At 39.2% G+C, this 19,152-nt stretch overlaps 1 protein-coding gene across 5 annotated transcripts in view; it reads left to right on the forward strand.

Annotated features, from left to right (window-relative positions):
• TBC1D4 (TBC1 domain family member 4) overlaps window positions 1-19,152 on the forward strand; it is a 109,342-nt gene that overhangs the window by 52,958 nt on the left and 37,232 nt on the right. For 3 of the 5 annotated variants that reach the window (XM_085576627.1, XM_021548021.3, XM_021548023.3), the window contains exons 2-3: window positions 15,010-15,612; window positions 16,932-17,021. In XM_085576627.1, coding sequence (XP_085432753.1) covers window positions 15,010-15,612; window positions 16,932-17,021 — 693 coding nt within the window. Of the gene's footprint in view, window positions 1-8,737; window positions 8,967-15,009; window positions 15,613-16,931; window positions 17,022-19,152 lie in introns of those variants that run through there. The other 2 variants (XM_085576634.1, XM_085576646.1) reach the window with 2 other exon arrangements.

Genomic DNA, 19,152 nt, shown 5'->3' on the forward strand with positions numbered 1-19,152 from the left:
AAATCTGCTTGCAAAGCTGACTCTGCCATGTTTATTTCTGGTAAAATACTTGTTGCAGTCAACATTTATTATAGCCACATGACTTCAATTTGATCTTAATTTCCTGCTTCTGTTCATAGATAGAGAAAAAAACCCTAATAAAATACTAGGCTTTCCAGCCGTTCTTCACCAGTATCCTAATCTTACACTATTTGTATATTTGCCATTGGAAATAAGCTCTTGGTGTCTCAAACACTATATTTCACCTTCATGCCACTTGTTGGAACAAGGTATAATACCAGGATGTCACTACATGACATACATGTGTTAGCTAATCCATTTCTTTGAAGTGCTGCCTTAAGATCATCCTCCTACTTACCAATTTATCCACTTAAACCGGTGACTGATTTCCAGAAGTGACAACTTCTGACACTTTGGATAGTTTTATTTTTTTTAACTCAAAAGACTTGTTATTCCTTGGTTGTACATAAAAATTTCAGACCTGTCAATCCAGTAACTTGTGAGAGACTTTGTTCTGTGTCCCTGTAATTAACTGAGTTCATGTGTAACAGTCTTTTTTGTTTTTTCTTTCTTTTTCCTTTGATTACCTCTTATTTCATGGATTGCTTTCCTCTTGTGTTCTGATTATGAAAAGAAGGCACAAATTTTAAATTTGCTGTTCAGTAGCTGTTTTTTACCATATGATATTGGGGCTTACAAATTCCTTGCAGCAACTCTATTGTGTCCTTCTAGAACCCCTGTCTGCTATGGTCAGCCTCAGAGCTGATCTAAATAAATTGGGCTGACAATGATCATGAATACTGCTACTAACTTAAAGTAACACAGTGTTTTACATGTTATGTGCTAGTAGTAATTCCAAATTGTTCAATTCCAAGACTGGTGCTTATATGTGAGGCGTTTTTGAAGGAGTTCAACAGATTCAGGGATTGTGATAAGCATAAATGGCATAAAATGGCTCCTTTCGTACCTCCTCTGCTTGGGTAGAGGAGGTGCAGTACTTTAAGTGTGATATTAAATTGCACATTCAAGGAGTTATTCCAGATAGTTATTCCCAGTGTTCCCATGAGGGTAAATAGGATGTTAAAATCTGTTTATGGGATGTAGGTTTGAGCACATGGGGAGCAACTTCAATTGTGCAGGTTGTAACACTGCAGAAAGCTGCTCTGAATTGTCACTTTGAAACTGTGTACATACTCAGTACTGGATTTGGCAGCAAACATGCCTGTTCTTATATTTTCCTATTACTTTCACTTATGATTTTGTCATTGTTTGCTCCAATGGTTCATAACCTTCTCATAAATGTCTCCCACACTTAAGAAATAAACAAAACCCAAACAAAAAAATTTACACGCTGGTGGACTTGACTTCTGTTTATGAAAAAATATGGATGGAGATGTTAATATAGGCAGTTTTGTACCTGTTCACGTAAATCCCTTTGAACTACATCTTGGTCCATGAGTTCCATAGTGGCTTCTCAAATGGATTAGGTATTTTTTTGGATTTTGCTTCCAACTGAAGTCCATATTAATTTCTGAACTCTTATAATTTCTGATAAAATCCTCTTGATATGGTGTGAATATGTTAAACCCGCTTATTTGTATCATAACTCTGTTTTGAAGTTGCCTGATTTATGAAAGAGTTTAAGTTTTTACAAGAGCAAAAACACAGAAATGATCCAACTTATATGCTATGCTAGCTTCAGCTCCCTGAGAGCTCTTGAACAAATAGAAACTACAGCATTTTGGACTGTGCCAGAAGGTTTAAAAATTCCCTAGAGAATAAATAAATCTAACTAGTGTTATATATTTCCATCACATTTGAGATTACCCTTGAAGTTGAGATTTTTGTTGTTTCTCCTTGAAGTTTACCAGTATCTACTATATAGAAATGTATGGAATTTGTCATAGCTGAAACTGGAAGGCATGCTTGTGAATCCCACCAGAGAGAGACACGCCTTGTCTTCCAAGATTGGATGCTGAGATTCACAGAAGAGGTAGTTTAGAAATATGCTTAACTTTTATGATACAATGCTTCTTTGCTGGCTCTGCAAAACAAGTTTCAGGCTTGACTTCAGTGGGAACAGGACATTCAGACATGACCAAGAATAGATTCCTGACATAGATAATTCCCAGATCAACTAAGCTCCCCCAGGGGAGAGAGAGTTGATGAGCAGGAGGAATGAAGTTCGCTGTTTAGGGGATCTTTTTTCTGATTTCTGTTAATAGTTTGTGTGTTCACTGATAACTCTCATCAGCAAGCTGACTTCCAATTGCAGAGAGAAATCTTTCATAATATGAACTATTGGAAGTAAAAAATAAGCTGTAGAAGGACAAAGTTGTGGATGAACTGAGTTTTAATTTCCTCAGTCAAGAGGGGACTGTTGACTTCCATGAGAGAACAACTCACATACTGATTTCTGAAACTTTACGTTATTTGAAGGTGTATCTTGCTTTGATGGCAGCTGTGCATGACAAGCAATTCCTTAGGTGAAATTAGAAAGAAACTTGTAGTTAGCTGAAGTGAATGGGATTTACATTATCCTTTCAAATAACTTATTTAAATGTTATGAGAACACTGCTGTGTCAGTGACAAAATCACTCTTCCCTTCTCATCCCTCGCCCATCAGACCAGAAATAAGAGTTTCTATTTCCAGTCCAGACAGGAGCCACGTGATGGGATTTGCCATGTTACAGCTAAGTATATTTTTACCAAGCCCTAGACATCAGGACTATGCTGCCCTTCTCCTTTACAAGCAGGGAACAGGACTTACACAGGTATCCAGCTAAGATGTGTGGATAGCACTGGTGTGGGGGACTGCCCTGGCTAGGCACCAGACACCCACCAAAGCCTTGCTCTCACTCACCCTCAGCTAGGCAGGGGTGAGAAAATACAACAAAAGGCTTGTGGGTCCAGGTAAGGACAGGGAGAGATCACTCAATTACTCTCATGGGCAAAGCAGACTCAGCCTGAATTTAATTTATTACCAATCAAATCAGAGTAGGGTAATGAGAAAGAAAACCTAATCTTGAAAACACCTTCCATCCACCCCTCCCTTCTTCTCGAATTTAACTTTACTCCTAATTTTCTCTACTTCTTCCCCCTCAGCAGCTCAGGGGGACAGGGAATGGGGATTTATCATACATTATCTCTGCCACTCCTTCCTCCTCAGGAGCAGGACTCCTCATACTCTTTCCCTGCTCCAGTGTGGGGTCCCTCCCACAGGAGAAAGCTCTCTACCAATTTCTCCAATCTGGGTGTTTCCCACGGCTGCAGTTCTTCAAGAACAGAGTGCTCCAGCGTGGGCCACTCCCACAGGGTGTAGTCCTTCAGGAACAGGCTGTTCCAGCATGGGGCTCCTGCTGAAGTCCTGCCAGCAAACTGTCTTCACTGTTGACTTCTCTCTCTATGGGTCCAGAGCTCCCTGCCAGGAGCCTGCTCCAGCATGGGCCTCCCATGGAGTCACAGGCTCCTTTGATCTTCCACTGCTCCAGTGTAGCATCCTCTAAGGGCTGCAGGTGGATCTCTGCTCCAGAATGGATCGCCAGGGCTGCAGGGGCACAGCTGCCTTGCCATGGGCTGCAGGGGAATCTCAGCTCTGGCACCTGAGCACCTCCTCCTCTCCTCTTCACTGACCTTGGTGTCTGCAGGGCTGTTCCCCTCATGTGTTCTCATTTTGCTGTCCTAGCTGCATTGCACAGATTTTTTTCCTCTTCTCAAACAAATTATTCTGGAGGGGCTACCACCATCACTGCAATGCTGGATGGTGGGTCTGTCCTGGAGCTGGCTGGCACTGACTTTGTTGGACACTAGGAAAACTCTGGGAGCTAGTCATGGAAGTCACCCCTGCAGTCCCCTTTGCTTCCAAAACCTTGCCATGTAAACCCAGTAGAACTACTAAAATGAAGATGCTGATATGGAAGGTGAAGCAGTGTGGGCTTTGCTCTGCATTAATAATGAACTGAAATTCTATAACTACTGGGTTAATTTGTCACTGTGTTGCTAGGACTTCATAATGCCAATGCCACTCTTCCTGTGAATATTGTTATCAAAAAGTTAGCTGCAATTACTTAATGCAGCCTAGCTGTTCTTCTTAACCATGCGGTCTCAAGCCAATTGCAAAAATCCTACTGTTTATGCTGTCAGGCACTGATGTGCAGCTGCTGGTGCAGAAATACCTAGCATATACCAGGCACCATAAATTCAGAAGAAAAGTTTAGCAGTACTGAAATAAGTAGCATCTACCAGTAGCAATTAGTGAAGCAGTGCAAAAGTTGCTTTACCTGATGTATATGAAAATGTGCCTAAAAAATTATTAGAACTTCCCTGATGAGCTCAGAAACAACTCCTTCCCACCCATGTTGATTCTATATACCTGTTGTGCTTTCTTACTTATGCAGTGATTAAGTGCCTCTATGTTCCCTTTTCCCCTTCAGTTTTGTAGAACTCATAAGCAAAACAAAATGCTCTCAGAGACTTTTTTGAAATATATGTGATGGGTCCCATGGGTCTCTATCACACCCTTAGCTTACTTCATGTAAGTCACTATTGGTGCAAGAGTCTTGCCTTATAAAGCTGTTTCTCTGAAAGGTCCTTACTGTCTGTTTACTTTACTGACTCCTTTATATCAAAGCTTTCTGGGAAAGCATTTTCTTTTCTGTTCCCCTTGGGTCTTGTGAGTTGTTTTTGTTTTGTTTTGGTTTTTAGGTTTTTTTTAGTAGTAGTAGTAGTAGCAACTGTAAATCTTTAGCTCTTTTAGAATTTCTCTATGTCAAAATGTGAAAGGACCATGAATACATTTCACCTATTTCAGCTTATTATTAAATAGCTTTATTCAGCTACTTAATAGCTTTCAGCAATTAAATTTTAAATACTTGCCCATCCAGCTGTGTCTGTATGGATTTACATTTGAATACTATAACTACCTAATGATTTAATTCTCTTTACAGCTACCAACAAGCTGATGAAATCTTAATATTTTAACAGTTAGTGATTGACAAGATTAGATTAATGTGACTCCCAGTGATTCCCAGGGAATACTACTCTTAGTATTCACTATTTTGTCCTGTGCTAACTTTGCCTTCAGGTGCGGTATTCATTATTCCCCTGACTCCTTGGCAAATGGTGGTTCAAGACTTCGGTGCTGAAGGAAGTCTAGTTAGGTGGAAGTTCCCAGCACCTCACTTCAAAGCAGTTGGTAATTCAGTATCTGGATGAGTATGGCTTTGAAATCCTTCCTTGCTGTGTTTATGCTTAGGTTCTTTGGTGGTTGTTATCTGGGAAGAGTCAATTGTAACGCTGGTCGCTCAGGCATTTGATACTGTCACAAGACAGGGCAGTTGCTTTTGTGAACTGTGAGATTAGCAGACAAGCTAGAACGTGTACAGATGTGTATTTCCAAAGTACTAGAAAACTACTGAACATTACTTGGCAGGTATGGATGGCAAAGCTGTTGAAATGCTACTAGGTTGCAATCTGTTTTCTTTATATTCTGTCCACATTGTCTGATAAATCATGTGCATTTGTCTTTCACAGTTTTTTAGTGAATGTTCTTGTGACAAAAGGAGCCTAGAACCCAGTAGTAACACTTTTTGTCTCTGCCACAGTATATTACCTGCTGCTTGACACTGCTTTTGGTGTCCAAATTTCTGTAAGCATAACCTTTTTTAAAGAAAGTTTGTAGCCTGAAACTTCCCATTGTAGTTGAGAGTTTGTGGCAAAAATCAAATATAGAAAGAAGGAACCCCTTGGTTTCATGTAATTGAGGAATTTCTAGCCTCATTAAGGGAGCTAAAAGTTATTGCAGTACCTGACTTTTTGGACCAAGTATACCCACATCTGCTAGACTGAATAAAATCTAACTTTTTCCATCTCCCAGAACCAGCACTGAATTAAACCACTTACCATCTTCTTCTTCAGTGAGAGTAGAAGGAGGTGGTGTTATAGTGAACAAGTTATAAAAGTGGTGTCATGCATGAATATCATGGTAAGTTTTAACCAAATCTGGGATGATGCTCACTTTAGGGGTCTTCATGATCTGCCATGTAGGAGTCCTGAAATATTGATCTCTTGACTAGGGAAAAACAGACCAAAGTGTGTTCATTTCATAGTGAATCAACATGTTAGTTCATATTTTAAATTTAGAATCTTGAGAACTTCTATCTGAAACAACAGAATTTAAAAATTGCCACCTTCATAAACATGGTGCATGGTGTAGTCATTTCAGTATTGCCACTTTCAATCTGCTAAAATGAAGTTCATGATCTTCTGATCTGTATTGGAGAAGTAGATAGTGACCATAAATGGGCAAAATACTTCAATGAGTTCTCCAACTTTCCCTCCCACCCCCCCTCAAAAGGAAATGAATGCAGAGAATGCATTAATTGTTTGGGACTGTCCACGTGACAGCCTTATCTTCTCAGGCAAGCCCTTTTAAAAATAGGGTATGTGTTAAACATGATGGAGTTTAAAAACAACATCTTTAATAACCTCTTACTAGAATTGCCAAGTTAGCTTAAGCACAGTTTTCAGGGAAAATTCCTAGCTAATATATGAATTTGTACTATTATAGTTTGTAAGTACTTGTGTTAAAGAAGTTTAAGAAGAGCTGCTGTTCCAAGCAAGCTGTACTTTGCTAAGTCTTTCACTGGGAACTGTGTCCTAAACTTGGAAACAAACTTGCATATGCTCAAAGTATAAAACTGGTAGATTAATTGTTTTACTAATCTAGATATTCAAGAGCATAAGGATTGTCATGAGACCTCTTTACCATGGGTTGCAGAGTACTCAAACTGAGTGAATTTGAGCTGTATCTGAAAGGTGGATAAGCATTAAGTTGACTGGCCTAAACATAGGAGCAAAATGCTGAGTGCAAGAATCTTGCACTTCCTTGTGCTGTGCTGTCGCTGCCATCCCTGAAGATCTTGGATACACCGCTGTCTGTCGAGTGCTTGCATAAAGAAATGCACCTATTGTCTGCTCAGGCATCTAAACCATCTTGTAACTCTTAGATATTCTTTCCTGTTAAGAAACTTGATCCACCTTCTGTCATTATACTGCTTACTTAAATTTGGGCGTTTGGCGTAGAAGCACCTTGTGTGTGTGTGTGTGTGTAACACACAGAATGTGTTAGGTGATCCACAAGTTTCCAGCTGCAAATTGGATACTGTGATGGTTTGCTAAATGTATGCTGTGCAACTCTGGTGCTTTTTTTTGCTTGTCGATTGTATCAAAACTCATCAGTGTAAGTAATTCCTGAGTTGGTCTTGAATAAGAATTATTTTGAAAACTGTATTTTATTTTAACTTACCTATCTAAAAAAAGATCTCTCTTTAGGGTGGTGTAGCAGTAGTCTTCAGTTTTACCTTCGTCAAGAGTATGTGATCTGCACAATATGTAGCGTGAGGCTGAATGTCAGAATAAAATACATGCACTGCTCTGTAGCAGCGCTTTAGAAGCAAACCTAGCTAGGTCTTGACAGTCACTTGGGAAAAATATAGGCCAGGCAAATAGGAGGAAGGCTGTCTCCTGAAAGCAAAACTATTCTATGCAATCCTTTAATATTCCTCTATGCAATCAGCCCTTTAATGTGTTTTCTGATGCTTTAAGCTTTGGCTAAATTCATGAGCCTGTAGAGAAGAAATGTGAAAGCACTAGCTGCCAGGGATGGCAGTTAGCTTGAAGCTCCAAAAGCTGCTTTCATTGAAACTTTCTTTGCCAGTCCCTGTGTTCCAGCTTTCTGCTACTGGGCTTGTGTTGTGTTGGCCCAGACATGCAGCAGAATGAATTGGAGTTGATGGCAGATGCTTATTACTGCCTGCTGAGAACCTGACTTGGAATATTCTAAACTGTTATTTTTAGACTGTACAGTAAGTGCAGATGGATTATAGAAATGCTTAGTAATTTGGCTGTTATTAGTTTCTCTTTGAGACAGCATTTCTCTGGGCTGCAAACCCTCCTTATTTCTGTTAGAAAGAAGATACCAGTATTCCTTCAGCAGTAAGTCAGCTGAGAAGGGCAGATTCTTCTGTTCTAGTTCCTAAATACCTCTAGCATAAACAGAGTCAGCAAATTGCTTGTGTGACTGCGTAAATTGAATCACGCTGAGCTGGTCTTTTATCAGAAAGATGCATTTTAATGATGAAGACTGGTAAGTGGAGCACTTTCACCAGAGTGGAAAGCAGCAGAATGCAGTGGTTTAAGAAGTACAACAGGTCTAAATGATCAGCGCTGGATGGCAATAAAAACTCCTATCTGGATGGCAGTAAACACATTTATAGCAGTTAAAGGAAAACAGTTTTTTCCCTCTCCCACCCTTCTTTCTAGTTAAGAATAGTTACGGATATCTGCACTTTGGCTGGCATTTGGTTGTGGGTTTTTTTAAGATAAGAACTTTGCCTCCTTGTCAAATGCCTGGTACATAGCAGGATATGATATGCAGCTTGTTTTGTCTCTGTTGATGTTTCACTGCTGTGGCTGGATTCTCCTATCTTCTGGATATGCAAGTTAACACTAATTAAAAGGAGACTCATTCCAGTTGTTCCTAATTTTTTCTTACATTGTGTTGCTTTCTTATTGATAGTTATCAAACTCCCAGTAATTAGCAAAGCGCAGGGTGTTGATTTCAGAACAGCATCCTGTTTCTCTTTTGTTTGCTTTCAAGTGTACATAGCGTGATGATGAGTGGGGTGCATTATTCAAATCCAGCAGTGTGGATGCTTCCAGCCCCAAGTCAGGAAATGCTTGACTTGTGAAGAACAACGGCCGCTGCACGGATTTCTGGCTCTGCTGTGATATCATGAAACGAGCCTGAGGAAATACCGTGACAGCACTGCCAGCCCTTTGTGAGAGGGGGATCCTTTCTGCACTCTCTTATCCCAGGATCTGTTCTTGGTGTTCATGGCAGTAAGGTTTGGTGACAGCTCTGCTCGGACATGCCTCTGCTTCTGAGCTGGATCTCACACCAGAAGGTACTGACTGCTCCTGTCGTGTGTGCATGCAGCTCATTCATTTCCTGTCTCTTTGTACGGTGGAAGGGATCTACCGCTGCACTTTGTGTGGTGAGGGAGTGAGCAGAGTTGAGCTTTTTCCTTGTCTTGAAAGTAATTGTCTTGCTAGAAATGTTGTCATTAAGTAGCCACATTTGTTAGGCATGTTTGTTAGATTAGAACTTCACTGTCACACTTGTTTATAAGCCTTACAGTATGAAGAGTGGCTTTGCTTTCTTAATAAATTCCAGACTGAAATTTTCCATGTGGAAGCTAGACACAAATTAAGGAGGGCTGCAGCTACTCTGCACAGCAAAATTCTCTTCATCTGTGGAAATAATGGAGTCCCAGCCAGCAAATTTTGTTCTTCTTCGTAATATCCATAGCATTCAAGTTCTAAGTTTGGATTAAATTGAAAGCACTGCTCAGTAATTACTGAGGGACGCATTTGAAAGGTATCACTCCAGCAAAAAGGGAACATTAACCTTTGTTCACAGGAGGCTCTTGTAAATTCAAAGGGTTGGGGTTTTTTGTGGTTTTTTTTTTGGTTTTTTTTTTTTTTTTAATGCTCCTACTTCTGTCACTGCTGTTCAAGAAAGCATGTGGTGTTACAATGGAGATGCTCTGCCCTTTCTAGGCTTATGACAAAATGTTCTACTGTTATGCTGCATCAGGCATGATTTAGTAGGCTCAACAGTCCCTCTGTTTTGCAACTTAAAGATATTGGTGATAAATACTCAACTGAAGTCCTGTTTTTGAGGTTTTAAGGGTTGCGGCAGTTGGAATTAATTTTAGCAAAACCTCAGCTACATGACATGAGGTGAATTTGGTGATTATTTTTCTGCACTACTCCCTTTGGTTTTAATCTACACTTTGGTCAGATGAAAGATCTTGCATTGCTTATATCAGTTAAAGTGATATTTCTTTCTAACATGACAATACTATTCTGTGCAGAACGCAGTGAAGTGTCTTGATGTATAGTAGAATATTTCTTGGCAGTACTAATCACATACCCTTTGTGCAGTGTGCTGCTAATGCATGAGGAAGGTGTTTGTTTCCTTTATGAATTAACACTGTTGCAGGCCTAGTCACAAGGGACAGAACTAGATCTAGCCCTTGAATTGCAGAGCAGGAATTAGCTCGGTGCTGCTACTTTATACTACAGTATCTGGCCAAATGGATGTTGTGCTGCAGTAGCTCAAAAGGTCTCTAACCAAGATCATAGGTGTGTGGTACAAATAGAAGAGACTGGGGATTACTGGCTAAAACTGGTGCTGTCATTAGTTTCAACTATCAAAACTCTACTGCCTGTGGTAAAGAAATTTTGTGTCAGTGTCATGCTTTACTTATTATGTTGCTTTTTCAGAGTAGAATCTACCTGTAGGAGATGCACAGCTTGGGCAGTGCCATCTGTTCTGTTCTGAGTACAGCTAACTTTTTCTTTTTGAATCGCCACGTATCAGATCTGGTGTGTTTGGGTGGAGACTAGTTCATACAATCTTAGGCTACTTGGATGTGAATAAAAATTTTGATTTAGGTTCCCAAGTGTGGGGTTTGTTTTTTTTTTCTTTTTCTGTAATTGCTCTTACTAGATCAGATATATTTCCCTGGAGGAAAATATTGCTTCTTCAGTGACATTACAGAGTACTTGTTACATTGCAGTCTAGTTTCATTGGTTTTGGTATTGGGGTTTGTTTTTTTGGTTTCTTTTTTCTCCACCAAGTTTTGTAGTGTTGTTCACACTGAAGAGCCAAAGTAGTATCACAGGTTTAGTTTTGCACTTTTGGTACCCACTGTCCATCCTTGTCTTACTGAGGGCATTGCAATTGGGGGTGTTGTTTGGAACAGGCCTGAGGAAGGATCTCTGCTCTTGAGTTCTCTTGGCTCTGTTCAGAGATCAAGGAGTTACTGTGAGCGCTGTTTCAAAGTCTTAAAGCACACATGCTGCTGTTTCTTCCTGACAGGTGTGGATGCTCTTGACATCCTAGAGGGGAAGAAAGCTCACCTGATGCTCTCAGATCCATTTTGTTTGGCTTCATGTTATTAATACCTGAGAAGGTTCAGTGTGCCTGTCACTGTTCAAGCATGAGGCTACTGCTGCTTTAGAGGAAGCTTTGTGTGCTGTTCTAGCGTATTTGAGTTGGTGTATTGGGGTGGGGGTAATTTCCTTGTTCTGATTCATGAAATAGTATTCTTCTACTCAGCAGTATAGGGAAACTTCATGAATAAAACCTATAATAATGCCCTGCATTATGTTTTTGCATTTGAGAACTGCTGTTCCAGCACTGCACCATCAGCTCCTAACTTTCTGCACTAAGTCCTGTGGAACTCCCTTTGGAACATAGTAATTTCCTTCTCTGTCCAACAATATTTAGAAAAAGATAATAGGCCCCTAGATCATAGGATTTGGGAGAGGCAAAGTCTGGGAGAATTAAGTCTTCTTGAATTGTCCCACCACAGGGTTTATTTGGGCTGGAAGTGTGCTTCTCTCACCCTGAGAATACAGTGTGTAGCCCTGTCTCATCCAGTCTTTCTTCTTGATGTAACTGTCTTCAAGGCTTGACAAAAAAAAAAAAATCTGAGTGTGTTAAATGGATCAGTTGCTTAAATACTTTAAGAATTTAATTTATTTATATTCAGGTGTATACTGAAAACCTATACAATAACCCATTTGACATTTTAATTTTGCTCTACTGTAACAGGTGGTAGTAGATGTCTAGGAAGATTGTCAATGGCCCTGTGGGTTTCAGGAGTAAGAATCCCATTTCTCCGCTCTGGCTGCTTAATTTAATGAGACTTCTGCAGGGAAATACTAGAACTTGGAAACACATTAGTAAGTTTTGACTGTTTCAGGAGTCTGTCTTCTTAATATTCCTAAACTGATTTTTAAGAGTAAAGAATTTTCATCCAGGTGATTCAGTATTTTAAAAGCTACATTCTGCTTATTATCTTACCTAACTTTGCCCTGCAATTTTGACGTAATAAACTAATATCCAAATCCAAAAAAAGTTACACAACTTGGATGGTGAAACTTATATGACTGGGGTTTCTTGATAAACAGAGGAGCAAAATGTCAAAACCCAATGATATATGTCAAAGTAAAAAGCCATACTAGGATGTGTGATTGATAATTATGTAACTTTTCCTGCATCTTACATTTCAGGAAGACACAGATGCAATATGTTGTTTAGACTCCACTTGATCCCACTTAGGGGTTTTGCGCTAAGTCAGATCTTTATTTATGAAAATACTGTACTCTGCTCAGGTACACCTCAGAAATAGCTCTTGGTTCTTGATAAGAGTGACTCTGGGAGTAGAGAGGGTCGGGTCTAACAGCACAGGCTGGCACATTGTCAGTCACTGAGTGCATCAGCAGCAGCACACAGTTACTCCTGTCACTAAAGACCAATAAAATTCATGTGCACAACTCATAGCCTGGCAATGTTAGTATCTGTCTTGAATGTTATCCTTGAAGGTGTTTTTTACACCGTGGTACTGAGAGCACCCATGAAACAACTAACAAGCATCTGGAACTGGTTCTGGGCTGTCTGACAAATATTAGTTATCAATTGTGACATCCCTGTATTGCATTACATTGTTTTTATTTTCATCTGTATATAAGAAAAGTATTAATATCTACAGAGATTAAGCAGGTCTCAAAATGTTCACTTTGATATTTTATTTTAGTTCTGTCTGTGGGTTGAAAAGAAGAAAAAAAGTGAATGCTGATGAGGGAGCGCCCAAAAAGATAACATAACCTGTAAAGAAATTTGCCTAAACAAAGCAGGGAATAAGGATTGTTTGGGCTGTATGAGCTGAAATCCCTGCTCTAGTGCTAGGATCCCTCTATACACAAGTGAAAATACTGTAGCAATTTACGTATTGCAAAAGCTTTCTGAGGAGTAGAGATACTGAAATAATAGTTGTGGCTTAAATACTTGTGTCTGAAGATCATACACAATCTGGAAAAGATTGAAATAAAAGTGATAAACTGCAGGATACTTAGGGTGGTGGGTTGTTCTGAGCAGAAGTGCAGTTACTTTAAAACCCTGCATTTGTGAGGGAGATCTGTGACAGAAGAGGGAATGGATGGGTATTACTGTTGGGGTGGAATTGGTAGTGTCTTATCTCCAGCCTGTTTGGACATTTGCAGGTGGGGGAGAGAGGGGGAAAGATCTGTTAGGAGGCTACTGAGTATTTTTAGGAAGACTTAGGTATACCAAATTTTTTTTTGTTTTAGAAGTGATGAGCAGGAGGCAAAACCAATTATTGGAGTTGAAGTGATGGTACACTTCTAAAAAACATTAAATTGCTGATTAAACAGCTGACAGTGGTTACTCTAGTTGATTGTGTGTAAAATGTATGCATTTTGAATAGAATTATCATTTGTCACTGTACTTGAAATAGAAATATATGTGAATTGCCCTGTAACAGCTTCTGGATTCTAAAAAGGGAAATTTTAATAAAAAGGTAGCTAGTTTGTGAATTTTTGTTAAAATAGAGAACTAAGGAATTTAAACTCTAGAGCTTCTTTAAGCACAATCCATAGAGAGAATAAGAGACCAATCAGTGGAAAAAGAGCTGTATCTTGGCAAGTGCAAGGTGAGCATTTTGCATGTCCAGCTGAACTGCCATGGCTAGGAGGAAGTGTACCTTGGGTGATGGTAAAACAGCCCGGTAGTGAAAATGAGGGAAGAACAGTTCCACTCTTGTATCTGTGTCAGTTCTAGATGTAGCTTTTAGCCCCACTGAAAACTGAGATGATGGTGACGTTTAAAGGGATAGAAGCCAAAGGGTCAGCAGACCTCAGGGTAATTGAACTTCATTTTGCAATAAATGAACTGGAAGCAGATTTGAGTTGAATGCCCAAGGGATGAGGAGTGTGTAATGGGAGATGGGGATTAAGATGAGGTAATTTTCCACTCTGACTTCCAGAAGTGCTGGTAGATGAGATTGCTGCCTCAGTAGCAAGCTTCAGCTGGTATCGTGTGACTGAAAGAAAGAGACGCTGTAGAAAGTGTGGATTATTTAAGGTGTGACTTTGAAGTTACCTTATTTTAATAGAAAAATTATTTGAAAAATATCAAATATTGTAATGGGAAGCTGTATAGAATATAAAAACTGTTGATTGGTTGTACTTAATTAGTTGAATGTTGAGAACTGATTTCTCTTGCAAAGAAAATTGGATTGATATTCTCTTTTTATCTCATTGTCATAGTAACTTCCCCAGTGCATGTAGTGTGATGTCATTCATTATACTTCTAGAGAAAATGGGATATGTGGGAAAGAGGGTATGGTTCAGAAGAGTAGGTACTGTCAAAAGAGCAACTATTGCCACTCTGATCTGAAGTTGGTAGAGTTGGGGAAGTCCTTGTTTTCTTTTGTGAAGCCAAAATGAAAAATGAGCTCACATATTAAATATGTTGGTACTGAAAGCAGACTCCTGCCAGTATTATAGTTGATAATAAGTGAGACCTAATTCAGTTGTACATGGTGCTTCAGTAAAATGTCCATGTTCTTGCTACCTCTATTCCAAAAGTGTCATTTGAAATTGATGGGGATCGCTGGTATCCTTTCCACAAAACCATTCCTGAAAGTTTTAAGAATAGAATATGTCTCTCTGCAGAATGAAAACAAAGGAACAGTGATGGCCCTTTACAGAACACAGCAGTAAAACGTGCCAGTGTGGGCAGAGGACAATGGGAAAGAGAAGGTAGTCTCAGTAAAAACAAACAAACAAAAGAGATGTGAACATTTGCCAGTCGACCTTCTGGCAATTTTAAACCTTATGTACTGGAAGATGTTCCAGGAAAAAAATTAGTAATTATTTGCTCTGCTTCCACTACATAAATTATCCATACAGAATTTAGACTTTACTGATTTTATATTCTCTGCCAAGAAGCTTGTGGCACTCTGCTGGAGAAATAGCTTGTGTAAATACTTACCTTAACAAATGCTTGATGCATCACTGTCTCTGCTGTGTCATTTGTGGTTACTAAAATGGCCTTTCACACTGTCCCCTTAGGTTCCTGATGTCATCAGCAGCATAAGACAAGTCTCTAAAGCAGCACTGAAAGAAGATGCCAAACCAAGTAAGGATAGTGAAGATGCCTTCTATGACTCTCAAAAATTTGAGGTCTTGTACTGTGGGAAGGTGACAGTGGCTCACAAGAAAGCTCCCTCCACGCTAATTGATGACTGCATAGAGAAATTCAGCCTTCATGAGCGCCAGCGCCTGAAACTGTTAAACGAGCAGCGGAATAATGAGTCGAGCTTGGACTTGCCCCTGTGTGAAGAAAATGTGCCAGCTTCTCCTCTGGACAGCCCTTTTGAGGAGCTGGATAGCCCAAACAGCACCTCAGGGCGTGCTGCAATGTTTACAATTGGCAGCCAGACCAACTTGACCAACCTGGCCAACACCCGTGGCTGCTTTCCAGAGAGGATTTTAGAGGACTCTGGCTTTGATGAGCAGCAGGAGTTTCGCTCCCGGTGCAGCAGTGTCACTGCAGTGATGCAGAGAAGGGTTCATGACACAAGCCTGAAAATACAGTCCCGCAGAAGGCACGCGAGCGCTCCCAGTCACGTTCAGCCCTCTGATTCTGAGAAGAACAGGACAATGTTGTTCCAGGTGTGTTCTAGGGCAAGCAATTTCCTGGTGGTTTTGTACCGTATCTTCTTCCCCTGTGCACTTTGAGACGTTTTTCAATGCAAGTAATGTGGATCCAGTATGGCTTCATGATTTGTCATAAATACTTTTATATTTGTTCATAAATGGCTGGAACATGAGTAGATGAACTTTCACCTCAGCTCATGAGCTCAGGCAAATTTTAAGAAAAAATAATTGTTTATGGAGTAATTACTTAAAGGAGCAGAGCTTTTAGTGAAATAAGTATTTTATATATTGTCTGTGTTGGTGATATTTAGAACCTAGCTGAAAAACATACTATTCTTTCAAAAAGAAAATCGATGAAGACTACCATGCAAAGAAAAACTCCTTTTTTTGTGCACTTAAAACCAAAAAAACTTCACTTGAGGCTTCCATAGCCTTGTGTTTGAGCCAGTCTCTTTTTGATAATTTGTATTAATGACCTCTCTTTACCAGATGAGTATTCAAACATCTTTGCACTGAAGGCTTCTTCTTTCAGGCTACAGTGGTTATTTCTTCTCATGCCTGAAGTGCATTTCACATCTTTGGAACTTGTTTTGAAAAAATAGAAGGACGCATAAAGGAGGTGACCCATAAAAGGAAAAATCTTTGTACCTTAAAATAACAGTGGGCTAAATGTCTGGATTTTGTATTTCCATTTGTTTTAAGGATCATTCTAGTTTTTATTCTCTTGGGAAAATGATATCTGAAGTGAGAATGCATTGCCCTTCAGAAAGTCACAGCTTATCACTAGTAATGAACAAGATTTAGCTGAAAAAATCTGAGGTCTGTAGAATAAATTCCATGGACTTGAGAAGCAGTTTGGGAAAGCTGAAAGGTAGCTTGCTGCAGAAGCTACTCTTTCTTATTTGGAATAACTACAGACCAAAAAGTATTATCTTAATTTCTCAGCTAATCTATGGCATAATTTAAAACCCAAAAATTCCCTTTTTTCAGCTTTTAATTTAGTCACATTGTTTCCTAAAGGTTTTAGTATTGTCTGTCACTCATGATCTTTGGACTAAAATAACTTGAAGAAAGAAGGTGGGGGAGGGGAAGAAAAACTGTGGTTTTTCCAAGTAGTTTTTGTTATTCAGCTGAGTGTATTGTTCTTGCTGAAATATTCTTACTCAACACGGGCAGAATTACAGCACCCTGGCACCCTTGTTCTTGCTGAGTAAGCTGTTGTGCCAAAAGGTACTCTATGTGAGCAAGAAAGGGCAGGATTCTGACATTTTTGTTGGTGTAAATGCTGTACCCCCAAGACATGCATAAATTAGATGTATTTTTCTCTCCCTTAGGTTGGAAGATTTGAAGTTAACCTCATCAGTCCAGATACCAAATCTGTTGTGTTTGAAAAGAATTTTAAAGATATCTCCTCTTGTTCTCAGGTAAGCATTAATAAAAAGCAATATGTAGATCATCAGAAGAAAAAGATTTTATTAGTTCTTCAGCTGTATTGCCTTGCTGGTCTATAGGCAGGAGAAAAAAATAAATGTGCAATTCTTTTTCCAGAAAATTCCAGAAAATATCAGTGCAAAATAACTAGTCTGAGCTGTGTAATAGCAGCAACTTCAATCAATCATCAGGAAACAAAGTATAAACTATTTCTGCTTTGGAAGAGTATTAAGTATGTTTTTGGAAGCAGTTTAATCTCCATTTACGATGCTCTGAGTGTACTGGTTTTGAGCAGATAAGCTCCTAAAAGCCTTCAGAATGAAAGGAGGAGAGCATCAAATCAACCTTTTGGAATAACAGCAGTTCACCTGCATAATTTCTTCTGGAGGATATGGTATAGGTGTACCTAGTGATGTACAGTAATAAATAATTATTTATTGTAAAGTTAAATATCGAGGCTAAGATGTTCACCTTTCCATCTTGCTCTTGTTCAGCACCAGTTGCTACAGACACTTTTTGACTTTGCATTCTTGAATAACTCAAAGAGGCAGTCACAAAACTTTTGGGATTTTTTTTTTTAAATATGAAACAATTACTTTAGAGAAGTCAAGGGGGTTCTGAGTTCAATAGAAATAAAAAAATACTAATTTGTTCAAGACTAAGCATTGGTTGCATAAACCTCATCAGTACTTCCTTTTAGAACTTGGGGCTAGCTCCAGGGCTTCTCTGTTACAGATTTATAGGGCAGTGATTTACTATGTATTGTGGCACTGTGACTTAGGAATATTTGTCTTTCCAAGCTTTACAAACAATGAAAAGGAGATGTCATTGCCAGTTTGCATTCTGGACTCTCTTAGTCTGGTCTATAAAGGTATTTTTTATCCTATAGCTTAAGGATGGTTGAACAGGTGGATTTGTGTAATTATCCACACTCCTTATAATTGTAAAGCAGCAGACATAATTGATGATAAAGCTCTGTGTGTGCAGTCTAAACTCAGATATCAAATAGCTTTAGAAGTTTTCTTGTTGGAGCCTTCCCCTTGAGGGAACCCAGAACAACAGAAAACTTGGCCCTTTTGTCATGACCTCTTAAAGCCACCTTCTTAAAGAAATGTGATGGAAATACTGTTGATTTAGGAACATACTGTCCTATTTGTGCTTCAGTAGGGCAAATGTCACATCTGTCTCAACCCCTCAGATGTTCTTCTGTGGAGACTGAGATGTCACGACAGCAGTAGACTTGTTCAGGCACTGTCAGTAAGGAGGGAACTGGCATCTCACCAAACCACCTTTAATAATTATGTTTTATTGCAAAACAGAGCTCAGCACTTCACTGTTCTATAGATCAACATGTGTATATGTCTGACCTTTATTACTTTATGGTTTTGAAGACTTCATATGTCACAAGAAAATGAAGTCAGGATTAGTGGACTACTGCTCAGTTAATGCCATTTGTGTCATCTTAGCAACCTCTGCACCTTTTAAGTGGCACAGAAGTGACTTCTGGAATTTTGTTTTTAAAAACAACAGTGTGTAGTGACAATATGTTCAGTCTGTCACGTACTGCATTTCCAATTTTGTCTAGAGTGTTCTCTGAAGTAACAGGCAAGTTGCTTTGCCTCCTCCTCTCTTTTATGATATAGGTGTTTTCTTTGGAGATGGATCCAAGCAGCCGTGTTCTGATTTTTGTTGTATTTGAACTTGAGGGACTAGGTTTTCATTTGGAGAAAATCTACTATTACCATACTCAGATGATAAAAACATTGGCAAAAGCTTTAACAATAGTGAGTCATGTTCCATGAATTGAGACTGGGAATATAGTGCTTCTTAGGAAGCAGCTGTCTTTGATCTTCTCAGTGCTGTTTTTAGCAAGGCAGTGTTCCCTGTCAAGCTGTTATACAAAGATCTTGGAAAAAAGTGACAGTAGTAATGTGTAGTAAGTCTTGAAACTTCTGGTATGTAATTCAGTCTCAAAGACTTTATTTCAGAATTTAGTTGTAATTCTGTAGGTTGCCACTCATTCCCCCCCACTTTTTTTCCTTTTGTGTGTGTAGTCCTAACACAGAAAAACAAGAGTCTGATACTTCTCCAATCCTGTGTTTTAGTATGTCTTATAAAATCAAA

The sequence above is a fragment of the Lonchura striata genome, chromosome 1 (assembly GCF_050655825.1).
Source record: "Lonchura striata isolate lonStrDom1 chromosome 1, ASM5065582v1, whole genome shotgun sequence".
Lineage (NCBI taxonomy): Eukaryota > Metazoa > Chordata > Aves > Passeriformes > Estrildidae > Lonchura > Lonchura striata.